Source organism: Physeter macrocephalus, chromosome 2, assembly GCF_002837175.3.
Source record: "Physeter macrocephalus isolate SW-GA chromosome 2, ASM283717v5, whole genome shotgun sequence".
NCBI classification, from domain to species: Eukaryota; Metazoa; Chordata; class Mammalia; order Artiodactyla; family Physeteridae; genus Physeter; species Physeter macrocephalus.
The window spans coordinates 113,105,305-113,116,732 of NC_041215.1; the positions used below are offsets into that span (position 1 = coordinate 113,105,305).

Here is an 11,428-nt window from a genome sequence, read left to right on the forward strand (position 1 = left end):
GTATATTAACGCATGTATGTGGAACCTAGAAAAATGGTACAGACGAACCGGTTTGCAGGGCAGAAGTTGAGACACAGATGTAGAGAACAAAAGTATGGACACCAAGGGGGGGGGAAAACCGCGGTGGGGTGGGGATGGTGGTGTGCTGAATTGGGCAATTGGGATTGACATGTACACCCTGATGTGTACAAAATTGATGACTAATAAGAACCTGCAGGATAAAAAAAAAAACAAAAACGACTAAACTTTCTTTGGGTTATTTTTATGGAAATATATTAATATAAATGGTTCAGATATTATATGAAATTTCTATAAATCTTATATGTTCTGGTATAATGTTATAAGTCATAATTCTAGTTATTAGTTTAAAATGTATATCTCAGAAATAACTAAAAAAAAGAAAACAAAAAAAAAAAATTAAGGACTTTATATTCCTGCAAGAAGCAGACAAGACTTGAGAGGAAGCAGAAAGGGCAGGCAGAGAGCTGTTTAATCAAGCTGAGAAAACAATAATGATTCCCAGTATCAAATTTAGAACCTGCTGTAGCCCCTTTCTAAATTGAAATTACACTTGGCTGTACAAAAATTATTTATGATTTGGCATTTCTATAATACTTCCTTTCTATGGCAGGCTTTATGAAAAGACTATTACTGCAATAAGCAAATGAACTTAAAAATGAATAAGACATTTTCAATCAAAATCAAATATCAATTTCCCTAGAAATATAGAGCAGGCAAAATATTGCTTAGCAAATTTCAAATATTTATAGACATTCGTAAATTTATCCTTATAAAAATTTCCCCGAAGTGGGCAGAAGCTAGAGATCCTTTGGCAGACGAAAAAATTGTGTCTTGCTGTCTAAATACTCTGTGCAAACACAGGAACAAAAAAGGATCATTTTTTTTGTTATACAGAACTTATAGCAGAGATTGCTAAGGTCTTACCCCAAATCCATGCTCCTCTTTCCTTTAGTAACAGAACCTCAGGTAACAGACTACATTCACCATCCTTTCTTGCTAAGGGGTATGAATATGTGACTATGCTCCAGCCAATGCAAAGAAAGTAGAATTGAAATGCTGAGTGGGACTTCCAGGAAGTCTTTTTAAAGGGAAGAAATGCATTCGTCTTTGCCTTTTTACTCCCTGCGGCCTTGAAAAGCCGATGTAATGGCTGGATATTCAGTAGCATTTGGCCTAGGGTTAGAAGCTAGTGGCTGAGGGATGATGTAGCAGAAAGAAAGGAGCCTGGGTTCCTTTTGACATCCTGAGGCCATCATAGCAGCCCTGGACCCCCTCCCTCTGGCTTTCTTTTACATTAGAGAAAAAAAAAAAAAAAAAAAACTTCTATCTTATTTAAGTCACTGTAATTTTGATTATTTTGGGTATATGCAACTGAACCCAGTCCTATTCCAAAACCAAGCCTATCTGAATCAGCACAAATATCAGACCATTCTTCCATTGGGGAATGAAACTTAACAAAATAAGATGGTAATATAAGGTTCTAGTTGTAACAGTCATGTAGTTTCTCAAATAAACTATGTGTTGTATGCAAAAGCTTTCATTGCATACTGACAACAAATGCTTAATAAACATGAATTGCTGAAGAAGAAAATAAAGTTTTAAAGGATTTCTACAATTAGTATTTCCCAAAGTAATATTATTTTGGACAAGTTAATAACAAGAGCAAATAATAAGTTAATACTTATAGAAATATGACCCTAAATTTGGTGAACAAAGTTAAAAATATATAATCCCCTTTTCCTCAAAAGTATTACTTTTTGAAAGATAATGAAGGGACTTGCCTGGTGGCGCAGAGGTTAAGGATCTGCCTGCCAATGCAGGGGACGCGGGTTTGAGCCCTAGTCTGGGAAGATCCCACATGCCACAGAGCAACTAAGCCCCTGTGCCACAACTACTGAGCCCGCGTGCCACAACTACTGAAGCCTGTGGGCCTAAAGCCCGTGCTCCGCAACAAGAGAAGCCACCGCAATGAGAAGCCTACACACTGCAACGAAGAGTAGCCCCGGCTCGCCGCAACCAGAGAAAGCCCAGGCGCAGCAACGGAGACCCAACGCAGCCAAAATAAATAAATTAATTAATTAAAAAAAAAAATTAAGATAATGAGGCACAAAAAGTAACATACAAACCCACACATAATTATGTAAACACTGCTTTGAGACATAACACCAAGTATTTTTATTGTGTTAAGATGTTTGTGAATGTATTTTGGTAATAAAATAGCAGTTATGAATAGATGATACTTGATAAGACATAATATAATGGGAGGAAAAGGTATTAGGATTTTCTGCAGTTGATCAGCTTTAGTTTCTCATGCAACTCAGTTTTATGCTATTCAGATGGAACACTGCACAGGAAAGCTTTTTACTTATCAAAACACTGGAGGAGACTCCATTTTACGTGGGAACAATGGCTTTTTAACAGTGCTTGATGGGGAGACATTAGGAACCTTGCCTTGAAAGCCATTAGCAAATTTATCTAGAAAATTTTATGGTACATCATAAACTAACCAGCAACTGAAGACATCCTAAACTGCTTAGTATGCCAATTGCCCCTATGAGCTGCTTTCAGGAGACAGCAATGAGTATCACAGATACTGAAGCATTAAAAGTTGGAAGGACATGGGCAATTCAAAGAAAATGATGCCAAAAACTCCATAGTGCCAAAAAAATTTAAACAAACTTGCATTTTACTTTGGAGTAACATTTTATTTTTCTATTTCCAAGTAAATTTTAACTTTGTTTCTCAACTAGCCCTGCCAATAGAGGAGCTTTTCCTTACACTGCCAAACTATCAATTCAAACTTGAAATCAATCACCACTTCTTTTTCTCCTAAAGCAAGTTACCTTATATATATAATAAATAATATAAGCTCACCTGACGCAGGTGAGTTAGAGACTTAAGTCATTCTTTTAACAATCAGTTATGGAATTAAATCTAGCCATCTGTCTCAGTTGTCCTACTTTGTTCAAATCCTCATAATTTAAAATAAAGAACAGTAATGCTCATTAATGAGATTCATCTACCAATTAATGTGCAATTGGAAACAGCAGCTACTCAATAAATGACAGCTGTTGCTATAATGTCTCTTGAAGCAAAATACTTTCATTTTATTCTCACCTTAACATTTCTTGTGTTAAGCTTCTAAAAATCTACAAAAATCATAAAACTAAACTATAAAAGGGAGGGTCCAACACTATTTAGTCTACTCCTTTTATTTTATAAAATACTGACCTTAAATGTCCCTGAGAGTTTATAATTTTACTGAATTTATCTGCCTTCCCCATCCTCATAAGAAAGAAATCGCTTGCCATAACTGAGAGGATTGCTAAGAGACTGCTATTAGTAAATTCCTCTCAGAAAAGCTCTCAGAGTATGCTCTAAGGATGACCATCTACATCGAGACCACTGAGGCTTGCAAACTGCAGATTCCTGGCCTGTTCAAGACTACCAAAGCAGAATCTTGCTGTGAGGCCCAGGAACCTGCATGTTTATGATAAGCATCATTGCCTTAAAATCAAATCCAAACTCCTTAAGCTGAAAACCTCTTCCTCCCTGTCTGCTTTTCAGAGTAACTGGGAAACACTAAGTCTCTAAATTATGCTTTCTTCAAGATTAGAAAGCTGTCTCTCTCTATTAGTAAGCCAGCTGCAGTTATTCAACTTTCCTTCTTTGGTTTCTCTCATTCTCACTTTTTTGACATTTATGTACTATTTCCTCCCAAACTTTCTCAACCTCTCAATGACCAGTAAAACAGTGAATGTACACCAACCAGCAACAACTATGCTGGAGGATTAGTTCACGGAATCTATACTCTACCCTGAGTTCCTGTATGGATCCCTGTTATGTGGTAACGTTAAAAAAAAAAAGACAATTCTGGACATGTTTTATTTTCCGTGGGCAGATTCCCCTGTTTCAGGCACTGCATTCTGGGAATCTTCCCAACTCTTCCCACTGAAATTCCATCTCTGAATTAACTATGTAATGCTGAACATCAATTTTTCTCCCAAGTATGGCAGCCATCCAAATTTGTCTCTGGCGTGAATTACAGGAATATGCTTGCCCTGCCCTAAATTCTGAGCACTATTAAAGATCCAGAAGATACCCAGGTTAGGCTGAGAGCACAGCATTCTCCCCAGAAGCAATTACTCCTATGCAGATGCAGGAAGCATTTAAGGGTGCAGCATTCAGCCAGACAGCTCTCCTCTACCACGCTTATGCCAGTTCACAGTCAGCACTTCATACCTGCCCAGCCAGTGTAAACAGTGCTATCCCGAGGATCTGCTGACTTAAGGCCTCTCTCCATTCGCTGAAGAAGCTCTCGAATCTTATTGTTCAGGCGTTGTGAGAACTCAGTAGTCAGCTGTAGGTATTAAAGGGAAAACAAATTATCAAAAAATATGGGGCACTGGGTGTCCTGGACTATAGGCTATTAAAAATAGGAGGGTACTTCATTTCCACTTAAGCTACATTTTTTTTGCCTAAGAGAACTGGGCAATTACTTTGTTCTTAAACAAGAACAAATTAACAAAACTTAAAAGTACTACTGTGTTTTCTTACTCAAGTTGGGAAATATTTTTGATGTAACTTAAATGTTTTATATAAAATTTTTAGTTAAATACTAAAATAGACTGCCAATGATAAACTGGATCACAGTAATTTCCACCTACTAAGAATCATCTATTATTTAAACCAATATTTTTAATTATAATAGTCATTTTATTAAACTAAGCACAAATCAGAAAATGTTTGCTGTTTTCAAGCCACTGGAGTTTTAGTATTCAAGCAGTTAATCCCCTAAAGAAACATTCTAATTGCTTCTGTTATTTGAAAAATGAGGATGAACATTTATAAAAAATCCATTTATAAAAAATGTATAAACATTTTAAAAAATTGTAGAAGTAGCATAAGAAAAGCAAAATAAATTTACAGATATCAGGAACCTTCAGCAGAGTGGAAAGAACATCAGACCAAGTATCAAAAACCCATGCCCAGCACAGTGCCCAGAAGGCTTGGGGCCTCATAAATACTGCTCAATGAATGAGCCCGGCTACATCCTTATCCACTATTAGCTGAGTGACCATGCTCAACCATAACTCCTTTATGCTTCAGGTGCCTCTGTAAAGTCAGGATAATAATACCTGTCCCACCAATTTCAAAAGGTGCACTGAGGATCAAATGAGATTGTGTCTCTCATGTCTTTTGCATTCAGGGATGTAAATGTTGATATTTTTACTATTTTAAGCAGTCCAATGGTCTATAAAAAGTAATAATTTGGATACAGATTGAAAGCACACTGAGGCTGGGGTGTGGGGTTAGTGACATCCATATAAAGGACCACAGATGTGGCACAAACGGTGAGGCATACCGAGTAATTATGTTATTTGTTCTAAAAGTAACTGAAAAATATTTTGAAAGTTCTGTATACACTGAATTATGAAGTATCTTAAAAGAGCATTTTAATGTATCCTTCAATATTTTTAGGAATCTGCTGTGATTCCCAGACTTGGATTTCACAAAGCAGTAAAACTGTGAAACAGTGTTGGGGAACATTACAAGGATACAGACATTTTATTTCATCACACAAGGACTGTAAAAACAAACCTAACTACTACCTGTTAGCATCATAACCTCATTTTTTAAAAAGGGCATTTAAAAACTGAAAAAAGTAGAAAAGGTGGTATGAGAATTATTAATAATAATAAAAGACATTAAGGTTTACTGATACTCTGAAGAGTATCTCTGATAAGGCAAATCAGACGATTAACCATATCTGGGTTATTTATTCTGAAGCACCACTATGATCCATTATTTCACTCTCTGAAGAAGAAACCAGTGTTTGATGGACACACTCCCTTTATTTAACAATGTCTGCCAAGGGGTTAAGATTTCAACAAGCCTTAAAAATACATTTTGTAGGTAAAATATACTTCAGTATTGATATAAAGGTCTATAAATCTCAACTATATAGAAGAGTGCATCTACATAAGAACATGTCATATTCTGTTCATAGATCATGGATAACTTATCATCTTGCCTGGCCTTACTGTAAGCAACCAAGAATAATGAGAATGCCTCAGCCTCAAGAAGGGAAGTCACTTTCTATTTGGCACATAATTGCATTTAAGAAAAGTGAGCTGCCTAAGAATATTGATTGCTTGTAGCAGACCACAAAATTATTCAAACCTAGGAATAATTTGAAGAGTGTATAAAAACGCTTTTTTCTGATAGATGCCAGGAAATAGAGCAGTTCCTTATTGAAATCTTTGCGTTAACAAATTAAGGAGGACAGATCTTCAGGGTCCGATCCTTGATGTTCAACATTAAACAATTTTAAAACTGGTAGGTTAATTTCTTTCTGGGATGGGTCCAAAAACAATATGTTAGGCAATAAATTACACTATTATTTTGGGGCCAGAGTTCAAATTTATGAACATTTTTTTCTCCCTTAGAAACAGAGTTAAATTTATAAAAAGCATTTACTTTATAAACAGCCTAAATAGTGAGATACATGTTATTGAAGGCTGCTGTCATTAGGATCCATCCTCAAGTGTTCTCTTTGCCAAGTAAGCATGAAGCAGCAGGTCTTCCTCCAACAAGACAAGACAAATGCTTCAGCTTCAGGATCTGCAGAGCTGGGTAGAATGCAAGTCCAAACAGCCAAAAGGAAGCCATCTGACTTCAAGGTAATGATTACAGGCTTTGTTTAGGGAGTTCAATTCTGGTCTTAAAAGAATCAGATTGATTCTAGCTCCATACACTTTGGCAGCCTTCTATCTTACAGCTCTTCTCCCATCTCTTTCATTCCTCCTACCTGCATTTACTCACCCAAGTTGATTTATAATGACAAGTGTTTTAAGGAAAGAACCAAGAGAATCACTGAAAGTTCACTTGGCAGATATGAAATATCTCAGGCCCTTACAACATGCAAAGTGCTTTTCATATGGCTGATAAGCTTAGAAGAAATAAACTGGTAAAAATTAAAAAAAAAACTGTGTGCACATTTAAAGATATCACTCTTCCAACCTAACTCACTCTTAGGATTTCTCAACTAGGTATTAAAAAGAACTGTATTCCCTCTTAACAATTATATGCAGAGGCATGAGAAAACACAGGCTTCTGGTATCTCACATCCAGGTTGTCTTTCTTACACTGACTTGTGAGGTGCTCACCAGTTAAACTGACCAGTTTTATGTATTTATTTATTTTCCAGTTGTGGGGATGTCCTGGGAAGAGTGGAAATGATACAAAGATTTCAGGACTATGTCCCAAATCTCTCTTAGCACTTTCAGTTTAAAGATGTCTTCACCACATTCTGGTTTACTCTCGTCCTTACCCTGTCTGTACTCCTGTTCGATCATAAAACAGTAACACGGCACCCATGAAATACCATCAGGATTTCTCACCTCTCTTTAAAAAACAAACCCAAAGTGATCAAAAATGCAAGATTACACAGAAAATTACAGAGTAGCGAATTTTTATAATTTAAATATCAATGTTTGAGACTGTTTCAATTATTAATTATTGTTGATAATATTAACAATGACTCCTTACAGAAGTTCAACATGTTAGAGCTCAAATTGTATATTTTCATATATACTTTATATATTTAAAATATATTTTGTATGTTTATAGTGAAACGCTATTATATTTTTAAAAAAAGGATGCTCATCCCTTTCTTTCAGGCAAAACTGAACTTTCCAAACACTCGGGGCTGGAGGTAGGGATGCAGGCAGATATTTCCCAAACTCACCCTCCCAGCAGAATCAAAGTAGCCTTCGGCCAGGGATTTGTTATAATCGGCATAAGGATTCGGGAAGGCCCTTTGCGCCATGATGCCAGAAACGAGCCTGCAGAACAGGGGAAAAAGAAAATCTACGTTGAGATACGGGCCTCGGCCGAGTTGCAAAGGCGGCGGCCAGCGCCCCGGGAACACCTTCCTCCCAGTTCGCGGACCACTGCTTGGTCCTGGCGGTCCGAGAGGACCCCGGGCCCACCGCGGCCCAGCCTCTAGGGCGTGGCACCTCCGCAAGAAGGCTGCCAGGGCCCCGAACCCACAGCGATGAATGGGACCCGTTTCGCACCCCACGTTCGCACTCTGGAGATTCAAAGTAACTACCAGTCCAGGGTCCCTAAACCCTGCACGGTCTCGGGCCACTCACCCTGCAGCCTCCGGACAAAAACAGAAGGGACGCTCTCACGGCCCACTTCCTGCCAGCTGGACCAATCAGAGCCTTCGCCACTCCGGAGGCCCGCCCCCTTCTTATTTTCACTTGTTAAAGAGACAGAAGTGTGGTTTCCAAAGGATGATACAGGGTGATTTAATTCTTGGAGGGCTGGAGTGGGGACATATCTTAGAATAATGTGCAGCTGTACCCAATATTTCCTACCTTTCTTCTCTCTTAAATTAAAAAAAAAGTTAAGTAAACTAATATTAGTCCAGCTGATTCATAAGAATTCAGTTCATTTTTTTTTTTAATCTGGAGGAGAAAAAAAGACTGCTTTGAGATCTGAATATATTCATAGTCCTACCGCTAGAACTGAATATTTGGGGAGGATTATGTTTCCCCAGAGACTTGTCAAACTTTTACTTTCATTTCTTAAAAAACAAACGAAACAAAACACCACCACTACCATCAGCAACAACAGTGACAAAAATCTTTGAAGATAATTCATGATAATTTAACCTCAAAGGCTCTCGGTGGATGTGAGTGGCCAAGGGCAAGGTATCAAATAGCAATTGCCAAAACTTCAAGGAAAATAACATGAAAACACAAATCACAGCTCTTAAGAACTTTAAGCTTCTCCTTAGTCTAAATTAGACTATAATACTGTATACCCAAGCCCTTTAAAAAGATAACAATGTTCAATAGAGCAGGATAACCAAAGCAATCAATTTCAATGTTTTACAGTCTCTAGTATTTGAAAAATTTTGCTTTCATTTAAATTTAAATCCCACCTGGTACACATTAGGCCCATTCTGGTCTCAGAGAATTTTGAAGTTCTGTTAAATGGTCAGAAAGAGTCACGTTCTCTTTTCTTTCCTTCTCTCTTGTTTCAAGGAAGGACCCTAGCCCCGAACCTCTTGTTGAAGCTCAATCCCTACCCCAGCCCCACCTTGGCCCAAGCTTGTCCCTCTGTGGCTGCCGTCCCAGAGTCTCCTTCTGACCCTGCTCTGGCTCAATTTGTTCTTTTGAACTGTTGCCCTCCTAGGATACTTTTTAGCTCCTTCACCAAATTCATGAAGGTTTAGTGGAAGCCCTCAGTGCATCTTAAGTTGGACACCCTTCCTATTTTAATAGATGCGTATGTGGAGGAGAAACTCATAAGAGAGAAAAGGATAAGGAGTGAGAGGCATTTTTAATTATTTTTCTTTAATTATTAAAGGCTTACTCTCAGTTTATCCTATTCACAATCTTTGAGCAATTAAAATCAGAGTGATACTGGAACGGATGCTTCTTTGTTGTGGAAGCTGTCCTGTTCATTGTGTGTGTTTAGCAGCATCCCTGGCTCCTGCCCACTAGATGCCAGTAGCACCTTGCCCCCCTAAGTGGTGACAACTAAAAATGTTTCCATACATTGCCAAATACCAAAATCCCTGGGAGGACAGACAAAATTGACTCTGGTTGTGAACCGCTGAGATACATGGAAGACCATAGTCTCTCTCAATCTTTCCCTTAATTCCCATTTTCCACCCATTCCTCTCCTCCAGGAGGCAAACACCACAATGTGTATCATTTACATAATCTTTGGAAAATATGTCATGGGTTGTGTAGGTATGCATTTTTAATAAGTGGAGTAGTGCTATAAATAACTTGCGTTTTATATCTATTTGTGTTGCTCTATGTACACTTGGTTGTTTTAGATAATTGCATACTTAATATTTTCATAGTATGTCTCCACCTCATTTTACTTATCCTTTCCCCCAAGGATGGGCATTGTTTCTAACTTTCACATCACAAATAATACAGCCAGGAATATCCAAGTACATGTTCTAAGAAGGATCTGGATGTGACTGTATCTGAGATATATACCAGAAGTGGATTGCTGGATCACAGGACATCCTCATACTTAATTTCCCCAGTACTGTTAGATTGCTTTCCAGAACTACTAGACAAGTTTATATTCTCTCCAATAGTACCTAATAGTTTCTGTCATTCCCATGTCCTCTCCAATACTTGATATTATCTAGTGTTCTATTTTTTGCAATTCTAATGGACAACGTGGAATCTCATTGATTGTTAAACTTTAAGTATTTTTGTAGCTAATAGTGTTGAGTTTTTCTTCATATACTCATTAGACATCTGACCTTTCCCTAAGATTTACCTACTCAGATCTTTTACCCATTTTTCTTTTGGGTTTGTATTATTTTCTTGTTGATTTGTAGCAGTTTTTTGTTTTGTTTTTGTTTTTTTGGAGGGAGAGGATATTCTAGCTATTAATCTCCTTTGGCTTTAGATGTTGTACATATCTTCTCGTCTGTTAACTTTTTCTAAGGTAACCCTCGTTGAACCACAATTCTTCATTTTGATGAAGGAAAACCCATCCAATTTTAACATTGTAATTTATGGATTTAGCTTCATGTTCAAAAAGTCTTTATCCATTCCTAGGCTGCAAAGATGACTTACATTTTGTTTTATTAGCTTTTTACTTTTTATGTTTAGGTCTTTATCTGGAGTTTGCTTATGAATATAGTGTAAGGCATGAATCCACACTTATTTTGGAAGGGTATAGAGTTGTTTTGAAAGTTCAGATATAGTCAAAGCATGACAAGTCCTCTCTTTGTTAATCAGAAAAACCCAAAGATTTGAAAGACTGGAAATCATATAGAATTCATTTCTTTCGTTCATTTTGTTTTGTTTTGTTTTAGAAGCAACCCAAAGAATTTCTCCTTGGTGCTGACTCAGAAGAAAAGCGATTGACGCTGACATACTTGTATTAGCCTTCTAGGGCAGCCATAACAAAGTACCACCAGATTGGGTGGCTTAAACAACAGAAATTATTGTCTCACAATTCTGAGGTTGGAAATCCAAGATAAGGTGCCGGCAGTCTTGATCTCTTCTGAAGCCTCTCTCCTTTGCTTGCATGTGGTTGTCTTCTCCTGTATCCTAACATGGTCTTCTCTTTGTATGTGTCTGCTACCTAATCTCCTCTTCTTATGAGGACACCAGTCATATTGGATTAAGGCCTACCCTACTGACCTCATTTCACTGTAATTAGCTCCTTGAAAAACCTACATCTTCAAATTTAGCCCTGTGCCGAGGTACTGGGAGTTGGGTTTCAATAAATGAATTTTCGGGGACACAGTTCAGCCCATAATAGTGCTTATGTTTTCACGTATGGCTGTGGTGTCTGCACACATTTGTGGCTAATGTAGGTTTGATTGTTGATTATTTTTCAAGGACCATTC

The 11,428-nt window shown here is 37.6% G+C and overlaps 1 protein-coding gene across 2 annotated transcripts in view; it reads right to left on the bottom strand.

Annotated features, from left to right (window-relative positions):
* The window catches only part of LANCL1 (LanC like glutathione S-transferase 1), a 40,492-nt gene extending 32,261 nt beyond the window's left edge, over nt 1–8,231 (bottom strand). The window contains exons 1-3 of one of the 2 annotated variants that reach the window (XM_024124618.3): nt 8,181–8,231; nt 7,772–7,868; nt 4,264–4,381 (exon numbers count right to left, since the gene is read on the bottom strand). In XM_024124618.3, the coding sequence (XP_023980386.1) occupies nt 4,264–4,381; nt 7,772–7,852 (199 nt within the window). In that variant the 5' untranslated portion in view covers nt 7,853–7,868; nt 8,181–8,231. The other variant, XM_024124619.3, reaches the window with a different exon arrangement.
* Between the last annotated feature and the right edge of the window lie 3,197 nt (nt 8,232–11,428).